Source organism: Mesoplodon bidens, assembly GCF_964165515.1.
Source record: "Mesoplodon bidens genome assembly, chromosome: 18".
Taxonomy (NCBI): Eukaryota; Metazoa; Chordata; class Mammalia; order Artiodactyla; family Ziphiidae; genus Mesoplodon; species Mesoplodon bidens.
The window spans coordinates 43121890-43138941 of NC_138175.1; the positions used below are offsets into that span (position 1 = coordinate 43121890).

At 45.0% G+C, this 17052-nt stretch overlaps 1 protein-coding gene across 4 annotated transcripts in view; it reads right to left on the reverse strand.

Annotated features, from left to right (window-relative positions):
* The window catches only part of CEP89 (centrosomal protein 89), a 76161-nt gene that overhangs the window by 56956 nt on the left and 2153 nt on the right, over positions 1-17052 (reverse strand). For 2 of the 4 annotated variants that reach the window (XM_081215521.1, XM_081215522.1), the window contains exons 2-5: positions 15896-16002; positions 9658-9816; positions 6719-6896; positions 1947-2018 (exon numbers count right to left, since the gene is read on the reverse strand). In XM_081215521.1, coding sequence (XP_081071647.1) covers positions 1947-2018; positions 6719-6896; positions 9658-9816; positions 15896-16002 — 516 coding nt within the window. The remainder of the gene's footprint in view (positions 1-1946; positions 2019-6718; positions 6897-9657; positions 9817-15895; positions 16003-17052) is intronic. The other 2 variants (XM_081215524.1, XM_081215523.1) reach the window with 1 other exon arrangement.

Consider the following 17052-nt stretch of genomic DNA (forward strand, 5'->3'; position numbering starts at 1 on the left):
AACTAGAGAAAGCCCGCACACAGCAATGAAGACCCAACACAACCAAAAATAAATTTAAAACTTAATTAAAAAAAAAAGAAAGATGGAGAATGTCAGATGAAATAGACATTAAGGCAAAAAACCTCTTTAGAGATAGAGAGGTTCACTTCATGGTGACAAACTGTTCAATTTACCAGGAAGATATAATTTTAAATTTGTACACACCTAAAAATGTAGTCAGATGCAAAATAATACACGTTCTATGATTCCATGAATATAAAGCTCAAAAATATGCAAAGCTAATCTGTGACATCTTCTCTTACTTGGAGGTGAAAGCAAGATATTGGAAAACCTGGCAACACGGCAAAGAAGCTGCAGCGTCTAGGTTCCTGTGACTGTGGGGAGAGCCAACCATAAGAGCCGGCGGTGATTAACCCTGAGGACGCATAGGGCGCGGCCCCAAACGGCGCTGGCACCTTCCCAGATGCCCCACCTCAGATCAATGATGCCAACCTAAGAACCCCAGCCCAAAGGGACAGACACTAGTGGTGGAGCAACAGAAGGGTTCACTTAGCTCCACCTCAGGGTAAAGTCCAGGCAAGAGTGTGGTCAGATTGTGCAGTGGACCAAGGACTAACTCTGGGAGGGGCAGTTTTGGTTTGTAGGGTAGAGGGACCGCGTGGGCCTGCACTGGGACCTTTGTACGTCCGACAGCATGCTGGACCTCCCCTGGTTTGGTACGTTATGGTAAATGAAATAAGCGTTTGTGAATCCACGCCTCCTCACTGCTGTATGGAGAAGACCCCACCGCTGGAAGATGGCAGGGCTCACTGTTGGTGGCTTCTGCAAATTGGCTGGAGTGACAGCTTGGTGCCTGACTTGAGATGCTGGCCTTCTACTGCCACCAATGGGGGTCCAGCTCATGCAGAGGTGCTTGCATTGGTAGAGCAGAGTCAATGGTCTACACGTGCATACACTAACCGTGGACATTCCTATCCACACAGGGATGTGTATGTGTAAATGTGGACAGGGAGACTGCAGGCACCGCAGCCCACCCGGCAGTCAGTGCCCCGCTGCTACCTTGTTGAGAGAACCCTGATTTTGTTCAGCGCAAGTGGGCTCAGCCCATAGTAATAGTAACCCTGTTCCCCTTAGCCAGTAATTGGCCAAGGAATGGGCATGTGACCAATGAGCCTCCTGCTGGGAGGCTCCCAGGAAAAAATGTTCCCTGTAATGAACACAGCGCAGCCTGAAGGACCTTGCCCTGCTTCCTCCTTTCTGCAGGAAGAACTTGCTGCATTTGATGACCACAAAGAGCAGGCCAAGAGGATCTCAGGTGCCAGTCTTTGACAGGCAGCTGCAACAATTTGGAATCTCCTACCTTTTGATTTTGTTATGTGAGAGAGTTAAAGGTCTATTATTTAAACCTTTTTGTTTGCCTGTTTGATTATTTGTAGCCAAGAAAATGATACAGACATCAAAGTGACCGCAGAGGCTTGTCCTGGAGAGAAGAGGAGGGATGGAACGGCAGGGTTTCAGGGCAGTGTTTGCTTCACATGCAGTATCAAATGTTTTTATAAGACGTGGGGATTCATGTATACTTGTGTAACAGAAAGAAAATTGTAAAGAAATTAAAAATTAAAAACTGTGGAGAGAGAAGGGGGACATTCCTAATCTTCAACCACAGCAGCAAAAGATTCCCTACTGGGCTTCCCTGGTGGCGCAGTGGTTGAGAGTCCGCCTGCCGATGCAGGGGACACGGGTTCGTGCCCCGGTCTGGGAAGATCCCACATGCCGCGGAGCGGCTGGGCCCGTGAGCCATGGCCGTTGAGCCTGCGCGTCCGGAGCCTGTGCTCCACAACGGGAGAGGCCACAACAGTGAGAGGCCCACATACCGCAAAAAAAAAAAAAAAAAGATTCCCTACTACTCCTTGGCCTCTAGAAGTTTCTAGAGATAACTGGTTTACCCCTGCATGAATGATTCCTCTCTGGATCCAAGGACATGGCAGACACTCAAATATCCATTTGTTGGCAGTTGGCTGGGTGAATAAATGAACAACGTGAATGAATATATAATATTTTATGACAAGATGCTCTGCAAATCCACAGACACAACAAGAGCAAGAATGTGTGACAGAGGAGCTTCAGTAACATCCTATCGGTGACTCCTTGAAAATGGTAGCAGGCAATTAGACTACACTCTCCTCCCTTAAAACCTGTTGCAATCAACTGAAAGAATGAAAAGAAAAGAAGCAAGCAAGCTTAGGCAATGGCCAGAAAACAGCTACCAAACCTATGAAATGTGGAAGAGAGGGAGAATGCCAGAAGCCGCCAACCTTCCTCAGATGTCAGGTATGCAGATGTTCCGACAGGCACAACCTGTCACAGTTGCAAAGGTCCACAGTGATCCTCTGACAGGTGCACTGACAGCAAGGATGTGATGGTCCCAGGAGACATACAGTAACTCCCACAGGGCAGAAGGGAGGGCGGGCGAAGCCAAAGGGAGACACTTGGGAGAGCCCACCTTTGCCATCCAGAATCCAGCTCTATAGTCTCGAAGAAGTTAAAGACAGCACAGTCGGACATGAGGAACCCGAAGAAGAGATCCAGGAGATCAGGCAAAGTGATAAGGCAACAGAAAGATGTCTGAAGTAAATCAGCAGAACTCACAAAAACAAAAGGCAAAATAAAACCAATACAGAGGTAAAAGCTATACAAGAAGCCATAAAACATAGTGACAAAGTGCTGAGAGAGAAGAGGATAGACAGAGTAAATCACACAAAGTGAAGCTGAAAAGAAAATGGAGGGACGAGGGATTACAGAAAATATAATAGACATGGAAGACAAAGGATATCCAACAAACGCATAACTAGTGTTCCCAACGGAGACTACGATGAACGGATGATGAAATCAGTCAGAGATAAAATAAAAGAGGGGAGGAAATATTCCCTGAAAATAAAAAAGGGAGATGAAAATCTATGTCTGCAGAATTAAATTATATGCACTGAATTTTAGGAAAAAAGGACAGAAAATAATAAACACCACAATTAATCCTGGTGATATTACTGAACTTCAAAAGATAAAGAATGAACCTACAAAGGTATCAGGCAGAAAAATCAAGTGACCTCAAAGGGGAGAAGAAAGGCCCTAACTCGTTCTTTGCTGTCACTCTCAGCAGTCCTCTCAGAAAAGGTTATGTGGTCTCATGCCACCGTGTACCCTTCCTTTAATTAATTATTGTGTGACCATGGACTCTGTCTTAAACTGATTCTCCAGCACCTAGCGCAATACCTAGTACTCAATCAGATGCTCAACAAGTGTTGAATTATTTACCTACCCAAAGACAGTTTCCTCCCTAACACAGTCCTTTATAGGATGAAGAAGCTGAGGCACAGAGACATTATCAGACTTCCCAAGTCACACAACTGGGAAGTAGAGAAGCTGGGACCTGGACTCAGGTCTCTGTCCGTGGCGTTGCTCTTTCCACTGGGCCCTAGTGTTGTGGGAACTGACCACACATTCACGCATCCCACTTCCCTTGCAGCCTTACTTTTGGGTGGCACCAACAAGACAACTGCTGAAAACAAGGCTTGCTTTCCATTTGTTAGGCCATTTCTGAGTGGGTGCGCACCTCACCTGAAGATGTTTGCCCAAACTACCCTGAAACACAGAGAGAGGCATGAGGTAGAGACTTATATCCAAATTGCCTGATGTGGGTTGGTCTGTTTCCTTATCTTACTAGTTTCGATAAAAAAGAATAAAATTGTAAATTATTTACCTGAGATTACAGAAAGTCTACAGTAAAAATAAGGAGGGCAATTTTACTTTTTTTTCTTTTTAATTAAAACATACCCCATTGGCAGTATCTCCTTCAGAGCTAGTGCCATCTAGTGATTAAACAGCAGTTTTACATGCTCCACACATCTATTCTTTTCAAAGATATGTATTTTAATCATATAATAAATTTAAGACTACCTGGTCAGTTTCAAAAAAAAAAACAAAAAAAGCTCTATGTCTAAGAAATATTCTTGATAGGCACAAGGATTGTAAACACAAATTTTAATTCTAAACAGGGAAAACTGGGTTGCCCTGATCTGAATCCTGCCTCTGCCACTGGGTGGTTGGTTGGATGATTTTGGGCAAGTTATTTATCCTGTTTCTTACACACTTACCGCCAGGGGTGTGAAGTAAATGAAATGGCACGTGTGAGCTGCCTAGCAAATATCAAATGCTCAGAAAAGGTCAATGTGTCTTCCTCCCCCTATTGGATTGTAAGGCTGTGGGAAACTGAAATCCCCTTCCAGATTAAGGGCCCCCTCATTCATGTCATCTGCAACCGGCTAGGACAATGTTCAGGTTATGATAAGACCTTTCAACTGCAATCAGTTACTAATACTCCACCTCTGGCTCCTGGGCTGTATAGGGAAAGGTTTTCCCGTTGGCTGGGATGTACAGAAAGGTGGAGACCGGCACGCACATACTGCTGCTGGGAGGGCAAATGGGAACCAATGCTTTGGAAAACAATTCGGCAATATCTAGCGTGAAGAAGCACACATAGGTACACGTACTAAACGTGCAAAGGAATAACCTAAATGTTCATCAGGAGGTGAGTAGATAAATAAATAAACATGTATCCGTCTCAAAACTTCAATGCTGAGTGAAAAAGCCGAGAGGTGGAAAGACTGATTCAGTACGGTGACCTTTGTACAATTAAAAACACATATATAGGGCTTCCCTGGTGGCGCAGTGGTTGAGAGTCCGCCTGCCGACGCAGGGGATGGAGGTTCGTGCCCCAGGCCGGGAAGATCCCACAGGCCGCGGAGCGGCTGGGCCCGTGAGCCATGGCCGCTGAGCCTGCGCGTCCGGAGCCTGTGCTCCGCAACGGGAGAGGCCTCAACAGTGAGAGGCCCGCGTACCGCAAAAAAAAACACCAAAAAACAGACTTCTAGAACACATCCTAAATCCAGGAGAAGATGGCTATCCAGGGATGGAGGAGATGGGAGGCAAAGATTTCAACCCTAAGTGTAATTTTCTTTCTTTTATTAAAAAATCTGAAGAAAAAAAAGAAAAAACGAAAAACAAAAGATAAGCTGTCAATACTTGTTCATTCTGGAGCATGAGAACACTAACGTGCTATGCTATTTTCTGCTTCTCAGTTGCAGGCGGCTGGGTTATAGAAAATGTACGTGTTATGCTATTTTCTGCTTCTCAGTTGCGGGGGGCTGGGTTATAGAAAACGTACGTGTTCAGCTCTAACAGCACTGAGCAGCTCCCCACAGCGGTGGCGTCAACTCCACTCCCGCGGCGTTAGAGAGCTCCTCCACACCCTCACCAAGCCTCGCCAGTGTTTGTTGCCTTGCTCTACTTTTCAAATGTTTAAATAAAAGACATTTCCGAGACTTCCCTGGCGGTCCAGTGGTTAACACTCCGCACTTCCAACACAGGGTGCGCGGGTTCGATCCCTGGTCGGGGAAGTAAGATCCCACATGCCGCACGGTGTGGCCAGAAAAAAAAACCCACAAAAACTCCATACTGCACATGGGTCCTAGAGCCACCACGACACACTTGCCTAAAAAATAAACTATCTGTTCTGTTAACGACAAAGGAGGTTGTACAGGTCACTATAATCTCTCTCCTTTGAGGGAAATGTGGTAGCAAGCTTTACTTCCAAAATAGTTGAGTGATACAGCTCTATCTGTAACCTGGGTCCAACATACTAGCCAGGAAGTGTGCAGACTGAGGGGCAGTGGGAGCTCACATAGGCCTTTTAGAGCCCTGCAGCAGACCTCCTTGGGTTCTTGGCAGCCGTCTGCCTGTCCAGCGCTCCTTGCTGTAGAGAAACCTAACTCTGCATGTTAAAGTCTATATATGCTAGAAAGTGATGGTTAGTTTCTGAAAGACTCACATAAGGATTCCTCAAAATAAGTTCCCTAACGCCACTTAAAATGTGATTCAATGTAGTGGAGGATAGTCAGTATATTCAATCTGTATATGTTATAGTTGGATGCTACAAGTCTATAAGTCTACTCACTACAAATAACACATTATAGTGATGGTGAAAAAGAAAAAAGCGAGAAAGGAAAAAGAAATTATGGTGCCGTCTTTTGCCATTAAAGAAATGGTGCTATCCAGTTTCCAAAACCCTGGGAGCAGAGTGTTTAAACCAGGGCATGCAGGCAATGGTGGAGAAATGGGCTCCTTCAGCCTCTCTGGACCTTGGCTCCCCCATGTGTGATGGGGCCGTAAACGGAACCTACGTCACCGAGACAGAAGGAAATCAATGCATGTGAGAGTTTGATTTACAGACTCACACAGGGTAAGCACTCAAAGAGCGTCTGCTGCTAAGGAGAGACGAGTGATCATACTCCTCTTGTCAGGCATGAATGCGAAGAAACGTTGCAACGTACACATCGATACAGAAAAGTGACAGGAAAATTAGCTTTGCGGGGGTCAAAGGAAAGAGCAGGATGACCAGCATCGGATGGAAACCTACGTTAAGAATGTGAAGATGTTTATCTCTGTGTTTGAAGGACTCGTCTTGAAAGATAAAGGAAAGGGTTTTGAATTTTAGCCTAACAAGACAGAAAATGAGACTGGACATGTTAAAAAGAAATAAGCCCCCAAACAAAAGCCATTAACTGCCGAAGAGAGAAAAGGAAAATCCTTACCAATGCACTTGACACAACTGACTATGAGTTAATGTCAAGGTGCAGAAGAAACGCTGGAACGATACAAGCACCTGATTTCTGTGTGGCACGGCATACACGGCGTCGCTGAGGCTTCCCTCTTCTTTGCGAGCACTTGTGTCCCCCGACTCCCTGTGGCTGCATGACAGGTGCGTGTCAGTGTCCTCTTCCTCCTCGTAGCCCAGCATTTCAAAGGATGGCAAAGAGGATCTTCTTCCCATCTCATTCTGCCTATGTGGTCCGTATTAGAACATTCAAGAGCAAAATAAACCAACAAGCCACTTAATGCTTCACATAGGTTCACATACGTGTATTAAATGCACTGCCTCAAGTTCCACTGTAAAGTATTACGACCACATTACAAAACATACAGAGGCTAAAGGGTGATATCATCCACAATTCCATCTCTTTGTACACTGTTAGCATTTCTTTCTAGCTTTTCACCTAGGTTTTTATAGTTATTATCATTGCATACATATACAATTTGCCTCCTCGCTAACAAGTTTTTAAACTCAAAAGGTTAGGTTCATACACCAGTTTTATTACCTGTTCCCCTTACTTAGGTTTTCTCCCCCAATTTTCACCATCATAAATAACCCTGTAATGAATGTCAATGTGTAGCAAATCTCTTCTGTATTGAGGATTAGTCCCATAAAACAAACAACCATATGGAGAACTGCTGAGTCGAACAGTATAAACACACACACACACGGAAAGTACACCACCAACAGCAGGAACATTTCGTGGGTCCACACGTGTCCACGCAAAATCGTTTCCCCAACCTGCAACTATGTTGGCAATAATTTTCTAAAACTTGCCAAAATAATTGAAATCTCACTGTAAAAATGTGCATTTCTTCCTGAGACTGGATATTTTTCCATGTATTTGGATGTGAGCCTTGGTTCCTCTGCTGTGAATTGTCTGCTCATGGCCTTTGTCCATTTATCTACTCTGCTTCTAGTATGTCCATTCCAATTTGAAATTAACTTTTCCATCTACTAAAATTAAAACCCTGACTTTGTATTTACTATAAATATTTTTCCTATTCTATTATCTTATTTTGACTATAAATTTTTTTAACATACAGATGATTAAAAAACAATTTTTTTTTAACCTTCCAAATTCTTAGCTTGGAAGTACACAGCAGGCATCTCTCTCTGAGAGGCTTGGTAAGATTGGATATAGGATTTCATGGTCTTATTTCTATGCATATAAAAATTAATCCTTTCATTCAATAAGAATTTGTTTTGGTGTATGAATTAGGAAAGGCTCAAAGCTGATTTTTTTCTAATACTGCTAATGAATATACTGTTGAATCCTTTCCTTTCCCTTTATCTGTGGGGCTGCCTTTATTTATTTATTCAATATGCCTGCAAACACGAGGCTCACCTCAGGGTGTTCACGTGCACCTCTCTATCATTGAACCAGCACTCCTCTACTTTAACTACTTCAACTAAATGTTTTAAAATATGATGGAGCTGGGGCTTCCCTGGTGGCGCAGTGGTTAAGAATCCACCTGCCAATGCAGGGGACAGGGGTTTGAACCCTGGCCCAGGAAGATCCCACATGCCACAGAGCAACTGAGCTCGTGCGCCACAACTACTGAGCTGGTGCACCGCAACTACTGAAGCCCGTGCACCTAGAGCCCATGCTCCACAACAAGAAAAGCCACTGCAGTGAGAAGCCCGTGCACCGCGACGAAGAGTAGCCCCCGCTTGCCACAACTAGAGAAAGCCCGCGTGCAGCAACGAAGATCCAACGCAGCCAAAGATAAATAAATAAAATAAGTACATTTATTTAAAAAATATATATATATGATGGGGCTAATGCAGCCCTCCCCCTGAATCACTATTCTTCCTTTCCAGATTTCCTCTTATGGTCTTATCTGCTTATTCTTTCCAATGAATTTCAGAATCACTTCCTGATCTTCAGTTCTTATTCAGCCAAAGTATAAATTCTTACCAGGAGAAAAACAGGCTATATTCAAACATCTCAGAAATGGAGTCAAGATTAAAATTCAAAAACCAAAAATATAAACACATCCTAGAAGGAAATATGTGAGCATTTGTATAATGCTGTAATAGGGAAAATCTTCCTAGATTTGACAATAATGTCAGAAACTACAAACACTGATAGCTCTTAATACATAAAAAATAAAGAATATTTTGGTATGTTAAAAAAAACCCTCAAAAACCAAAATTGAATAAACATGGCAGATACAAGGCAAATCTGGCGATGCATCCCCCACCTCCACCCCACAAGCCCTTAAAGTCCTCAGGGTCTTCCCACTGCTCCTGGGGGAGATACCAAACCTCAGAACAGGATACCAAAGGTACCCCCAGCCTGCCCACTCCTCCAGCACCATCTCGGATGACTCCCCACCTCACTTGACTCCTCCCAGCCACAAATGTCTTCCTTCAGTTGATCACGTGTGTCATGCTCCCTCTTCTCTCATCCCAGCCCCACACTGACCACCTCCCAACCCATTCCCAGTTGGTTTCTGTAGAGCCCGCAGCTCTCCCCCAATGCCCTCTCCCTCAGGAGGAAACCTTCCTGACTCCTGGCCCTGTGTCAGCTCTATGCCAGCTCAAGCAGTAGAGAAAGTGATGTTAAAGAAGAAAGGCTACAGTAGGCGTCAACAAAGGTAAATTCAGTGTGACCATTCAGAGAGGAGAGGCACGAGAACTGGAGACTGACAGCTCTCACCATCTCGGCTGTGGCTAAAAGCAACACGGAAGTCACCAGCTCAGTGCTGCCATGAAAGCAACCGGTGTCTTCACAAGCTATAATTTAACAAGATCCACTCTAGGGAAAATTCGGATACAATTCAAGACCGATGAATGTCCCAAGACAGTATCCCTTTGACATTGGAGATGAAAACCTGAGTACTAAGCTCTAGTCCTAGTCATATGCACCCACATGCACACACACATGCTCAGAACGGCCCTGCCTCTGCCCCGAGAGGAAGCTGAACCCGTGACATGGTCCTTACTGATGCCTCAGCTCCGAGGTGGTGGCATAGGGCTCGATGAGACTGTCCTTTTCAAGGTAGGTCGTGTCACTCTCAGAGTGGGATCTCCGGTGAGGCTGAGGAATGGCAACAGTCCGGCCAGTCAATGTTGTTGCTAGAATAGCTGCAGCCAGAGCAGATCTATGGACAAAAACATCCCAGTGAGCCAGTGAGACACGAACCCTCAAGCTGAAGGTTGAACAACAGGATACGTGAATTAATCAAGGTTTACTTTCAGTTCTACAGTGTTCGGTGTGTATCTACTGGCTACGTGCCTGTAGTCTGTTATGTGCCATCGCACAATCTCACTTCATTCTCACAGCAACTGTATGAATGGATATTACTGTCATCTCCAGTTTTCAAAGACGTTAAATGACTTGTCTAAGCTTTCCTAGCTAATGGGAGATGAAACCAGGTCTGTAATCCAGGCAGTCTATATTCAAGTCGTGTTCCTATTAAAATGAAAGATCAGAATGCGGGAAAAAAAAGGAGAAATAGGGGCTTTCGTGGTGGCGCAGTGGTTGAGAGTCCGCCTGCCGATGCAGGGGACGTGGGTTCGTGCCCCGGTCTGGGAAGATCCCACACGCTGCGGAGCGGCTGGGCCCGTGAGCCATGGCCGCTGAGCCTGTGCGTCCGGAGCCTGTGCTCTGCAACAGTAGAGGCCACAGCAGCGAGAGGCCCACATACCGCAAAAAAAAAAAAAAAAAAAAAGAAAGATAGAAATGAAAAGGAATTTGAAAATTTTGCAAATTATTCAAAACTATAATAAAGGACAGACAGAGTAATGGGTTTACCCTCCCGCTTGAAAATGCAAAATAAACAATTAATTGTCCCAGCTTACTGCCTGAGAAAACTTCCAGGTCACAGCACAGGGAGGAGGAAATGAGGTGGAGCCAGACCGAGGTGTGGAAATGGAGTGGAGAGTCAGGGAACACCAAGGCAGATAGAATTTGCAGGACGGAGGACCAGAAAGGAAAGAGCTGAACAGAGAGAACTCCAGAAAGCTGCAGAAGGGCCCTGAGTGCTCAGCAAAATGCTCGTCAGCGCAAGAGTGTGAGGACACTGCAGAAGGCTGGGGGAGAGCCATCCACGAGGATGAGAGGAACAGTGCCAGGTACTCACACAGGGCTAGGGACAGTGACTGTTCCCACCAGACAGATGGGAACACATTATAATTCATGGGACACTGGGTACTCTAAAGGTGGTGGAGAATAAGTAGCCCTAGACTGAACACTGCTCCAGATCCTGCCTAGCAAATCATAAAAGCAAGACCTAAAAGATCAAACTGGTTCCAAGTAATTTAACTGCATCCCAGAAAAAAATTCAAGAAGACTTAGAGGAATACAAAAATATCCAGCACTCAACAAGGTAAAACTCACAGAAGTGTCTAGTATGCAAACATACATAAACTAGGCATGCAAAGAGACAGAAAAACATGACCCATAATGAAGAGAATAATCAATCAAAACCCATTCAGAACTGACACGTTAGAAGTAACAGAGAGGGGCATTAAGACAGTTATTATAATTATGTTCCATATGTTCCAAAAGGTAAGTAGAGACATGGAATATTATTAAAAAGACTTGAACTTCAGGAGATGGAAATTACACTGGATGGGATTAACAGTAGGTTAGTGAAACTAACGGTAAAACAATAGAAAATAACCAAAATGAAATACAGAGAGGAAAAAATAACTTAAAGAGCATAGTAAGATATGAGATAAAAAATGCTATTGTTTTGGGCTTCCCTGGTGGCGCAGTGGTTGAGAGTCCGCCTGCCGATGCAGGGGACACGGGTTCGTGCCCCTGTCCCGGAGGATCCCACATGCCGCGGAGCGGCTGGGCCCGCGAGCCATGGCCGCGGAGCCTGTGTGTCCGGAGCCTGTGCTCCGCGACGGGAGAGGCCACAGCAGTGAGAGGCCCGCGTACAGCAAAAAAAAAAAAAAAAAAAAAAATGCTATTGTTTTATGTTTTAAGCCACTAAGTTTTGGGAACTCCCTGGCAGTCCAGTGGTTAGGACTCCGTGCTTTCACTGCCAAGGGCCCGGGTTCAATCCCTGGTCAGGGAACTAAGATCCTGCAAGCCACACGGCATGGCAAAGAAAAAAAAAAGCCACTAAGTTTTGGTGTAATTACTTACATGGCAAGAGATAACTTTCATCAAATGGTGCTGGAACAACTGGATACCCACGTTCAAAAAAGTGAACTTGAGGGGTTTCCCTGGTGGCACAGTGGTTGAGAGTCTGCCTGCCGATGCAGGGGACGCGGGTTCGTGCCCCGGTCCGGGAAGATCCCACATGCCGTGGAGCGGTTGGGCCCGTGAGCCATGGCCGCTGAGCCTGCGCGTCTGGAGCCTGTGCTCCCCAACGGGAGAGGCCACAACAGTGAGGGGCCCGCGTACCGCAAAAAAAAAAAAAAAAAAGTGAACTTGAATCTATACCTCCCACACCATACACAAAAATTAACTCAAAATGCATCATAGACCTAAATGTAAAGGCTAAAACTATAAAACTTCTAGAAGAAAATATAGGATAAAATGCTTTATGACCTTGGGTTAGGCAAAGATTTCTTAGATATGATACTGAAATCATGATCTGTAGAAGAAAAAGTTGACAAGCTGAACTTCATAAACATTAAGAATTTCTGCTCTCTGAAAGGCTGTTAAGAAAATGAAAGATAAGCCATAGATGGGGAGAAAATATTTGCAAATCACATATTTGTATGCGATACAAGAACTTGTATCCAGAATATATATCCAGAATAGTGTATATATACAGTAATAGGAACAAAACCCAATTTTTTAAAGTGGGCAAAAGATTTGAACACATACTTTACCAAAGAAGATATACAATGGCAAATAAGCACATGAAAAGATGTTCAGGAACTTCCCGGGTGGCGCAGTGGTTGGGAGTCCGCCTGCCAATGCAGGGGACACGGGTTCGAGCCCTGGACCGGGAGGATCCCACATGCCGCGGAGCAGCTGGGCCCGTGTGCCGCAACTGCTGAGCCTGTGCTCTAGAGCCCGTGAGCCACAACTGCTGGGCCCGTGTGCCACAACTACTGAAGCCTGCATGCCTGGAGCCCGTGCTCTGCAACGGGAGAGGCCACCGCAATGAGAGGCCCACGCACTGTGGCGAAGAGTGGCCCCCACTCGCCGCAACTAGAGAGGGCCTGTGAGCGGCAGCGAAGACACAACGCAGCCAAAAATAAATAAATAAATAAAGTTATTAAAAAAAAAAAAAAAGATGTTCAACACCATTAGTTACTAGAGAAATGCAGAATAAAACCATAAAGATACCACTACATACCTATTAGAATGTCCAAAATTTAAAAGACTGGCTAAGACAATCCCTTCAACCTGGGCCTGGCAGAATGGCTCTCACAAAGAAGGGTGGAGAGAAGAAGGGGCCAGTCTGCCATCAATGAGGTGGTGACCAGAGAATAACACACCAACATTCACAAGCACATCCATGGAGCAAGCTTCAAGAGAGGTGCCCCTTGGACACCTGAAGAGATCCAGAAATTTACCAGGAAGTTGATGGGAACCACAGATATGCCCATGGACTCCAGGCTCAACAAAACTGTCTGGAATAAGGAACATCCCATACTTTATCAGTATGGTTGTCCAGAAAGTGTAATGAAGATGAAGATTCACCAAACAAGCTCTGTACATTGTTATCTATGCACCTGTCACCACCTTCAAAAACCTATAGACAGGGACTTCCCTGGTGGTGCAGTGGTTAAGAATCTGCCTGCCAAGGCAGGGGACACGGGTTCGAGCCCTGGTCTGGGAAGATCCCACATGCCGTGGAGCAACTAAGCCCGTGCGCCACAACTACTGAGCCTGCGCTCTAGAGCCCGCGAGCCACAGCTACTGAGCCCGTACACCACAACTACTGAAGCTCGTGAGCCTAGAACCCGTGTGCCACAACAAGAGAAGCCACTGCAATGAGAAGCCTGCACACGGCAACAAAGAGTAGCCCCCACTCACCACAACTAGAGAAAGCCTGCGCACAGCAACAAAGACCCAACACAGCCAAAAACAAACAAAAAAAAAAAAAAAAAAAAAAAAACCTATAGGCAGTCAGCATGAATGAGAGCTAATGGCTAATTGTCAAATAGTTATAAAGCCACAGACACAGACACACACACACACCTGATCAAACCAAGTATTGGTGAGCACGTGAAGAAAATGGAACTCATACCCTGTTGGTGGGAACATATATGGAATAACAACTTTGGAAACAGTTTGGCAGTTTCTTAATAGGTTAAATATATCCCTAGTATATGACCCACCTATTCCACTCCTAAATATTCACCCAAGAGAAATGAAACTACAGGTCCAAAGATTTGTGCACAAATATTCATAGCAGCTTTATCTCTAGTAGCCAAGAAACTAGAAACCACCCAAATATCCATCAACAGGTGAATGGACAAACAGTGGCATATTCATATAATGGAATACCACTCAGCAATTAAAAGGATGAATTACTGATTTTCACAACAGTATGGATGAATCTCAAAATAATTATGCTGAGTGAAAGAACCCAGCATAAGTATTGTGTATAATTCCATTTATATAAAAGTCTAGAACATGGAGGCTAATCTTATAGTGACAGAAAGCAGATCGATGGCTGCCTGGGATGGGGATGAGGGTGGGCTGGGCGGAGGTATGGGAAATGAGAGGGGGAAGGAGGGAGGAATTACAAAGGGGCGTGAGGAAACTTGAGGGGATGATAGATACATGTATTATCTTGATTATGGTGATGGTCTCACAGGTATAAACGTATGTCATAACATCAAATTATTCATTTAAATATGTACAGTTTATTGTACATCCATTATATGATAAAACTGCTTTAAAAAAGATAAAAGGCTATCTAAAGCAAAAATAAGAACACCATATTGTGGGGTTTATAACATACAGAATTAAAACGTATAACGACAGTAGCAAAGGATGGGAAGGAGGAAACAGAAGCGATTGCTGGAAGATTCTTACACTATTACGCTAGACGCGAAGTGGAATAACGTCAGAGGTTAATTTGAATATTAGTGTTTAGAGTAAAATAACCTAGAAGTCGGCCAAATTTGCCAAAACCATGTTGATTATTTGGGGCTAATAAAGATTATAATCCAGAAATATATTTTTGGAAAACACAGGAGACTACAAAGATTTTCTAACGAGTCTACAGCATGCTTGCCACGAAATGACGTGGTCTTTTGTTTTTCTGCTTTATAATGGAATGTGAAGCTAACTCTCTCACTACTGCTGCTGCATAAACATTTCAGTTCTAATGACACAACTTAAGGGTTGTTCACACAGACACTGAAGCGCCAGACAGACCTACAAGTCCATCGCAGCGATGCCACCACCCACCAGCCGTGAGACCCTGGGCCAATGACTAACACTTGAGCTCAAAACAGAGACGCCAACAGGACCTCTCTCACAGGATCGCTGAGAGGATGAAATGAAACAGTGCTTCTTAAGCACTGACTAGAGTCCTTGGCACAGAGAAAACACTAAAAAATGGCTATTCTTGTTATCAAGATTGTACCAAAGGAAAAAACAAACACTGAAAATATTTCCAAGTGTTTATTATCAGGAGGCATACAATATTCCAGTTTCAAAGAACACTAAAAGAAGGTACCACCCTTGAGTGAAATTATTTCTCATTGTTAACAGTTGAGCCATGTATCCATGTATTTTACGGATTAAAAAGAAAGTCTAAAATTCTCCTGTGCCTAAAATTGTGGAGGGCATAGGCAGCGGTCTTAGGTATAAAAGAAGGCAGTTCTCTGGTGTGTTAGGAGCACTGAGGGATAGGGGAATCTCGGGCCCTGGCAAGCGAGCTCACTTCTCCTTCCTCCCTGCAAAGCAGTTCTTCTGAAAGGCAGACTTGTGTTTAAAAAGAAAATTAGGTGCACATTTCAAATTCCTTTTAACATACTATCAACCTAAATATTTGTGCTTCAGTGTTTTATATTTTGAAAAACTGCATTCAATTATGACATGTGAGAACTCCACAGACCTGAAAGGAACAGACCATTATCTCACAGAGAAACCATATTAAGTGCTTCGTTATGGAACCGTGATATGTATTTCAAAAGACATGATTCTAATCACCCTCCTTGTGATTTTCTTACCCATCTGAACAGTGCTGGGCCCCAGCACTTGGTGGCTGAGCTCAGGGTGACCTCAGTGCCTGCTCACCCGAGACTCACCTTGGTCTCTCTGGAGAGGGGTTGGGGCTGCGTGGAGGAGGTGTGCGGGGCACAGCTGGCTTCGGTGCGATGCTGGCTGCAGGGAGAAGGCCATGGATGATGCGTTTCTGCACAAATGAAACCCAGCAGAGGTCAATGGGATCATCTCTGGGGACTGCGACCACACCTCCCTGCGCCTGGGAGGGAACACCTGCACTGGTCACCCAGGGATCTAGTCACACCAGGAGGTCCACTCCTCCCCCTGCCATCCTCAAGCCCCGTCTGGCCAGGCACACGTGCCCATGCAGGGAGCACCATACAGCCGCCCTCGGTGGGCACCCTCTGGCTCTTCCTTCCTCAGAACAGCTTCCCTGACCATCCCGCAGAGTCACCCTCCAGCACCCCCAACTGGTCTCACAGCACTGCCCCTGATGACCCTACTTATTCACTTGCTGCCCCCCCACCCCCGCCAGAGGGAAGCTTCCTAAGAGCATGCAACCTTCTTGTGTTTATCAACCCTGGAACTCTGGCACTTAGCACATTGTCTAACACCTGGTAGGGGCTTAATAAGGATTTTAGGTAGTTTATCTCAAAGATGCAGAGTAACAAAAACTAGTTCTCACACACAATGAAAGTCGGAGAACCCTGCTTTAGGCAACTGGGAGGCCCTGAGACGTTTCTGAGTGTAACCCAATCTTCATTTCCTGTGCACCAGCCATTCATTTGTATCTACTAGAGGCAAAACGCCATGACAGCGTTTCATGACAATGAAGAAACCTGTCCTCATCTTTAAGGAGGGACAGTACAGAGGAGAAACACCCAGATATTTATAATACGACACAGAATCATGGAAAGTGCCAAGGGAGAGGTAAAGACAAAGTGCTGAGGTGACCCAGGGAGGCAAGGGCTCCTTCAGATCTGGGGGCCAGCAAGGGGACCGCTGATGTCCTGTTGGAGAAAATCTCAGAGCATTTAGACTGGGTCTTCAAAGATGGCCACTGCTCTCACATTTGGGAAATGCGATAGAAAGGCATTCCAGAAGGAGGGAGGAACAGGAACAAAGGAATGAAGCAAGACGTTAGTGGCAGTGTTCTAGAAATAAGCACTCCAGTTCGCTAAAATACAGAGGCATCTGAGTTGGAGAGGCTAGAAAAATGAGCTGGAGTCAGAGTGGGGAC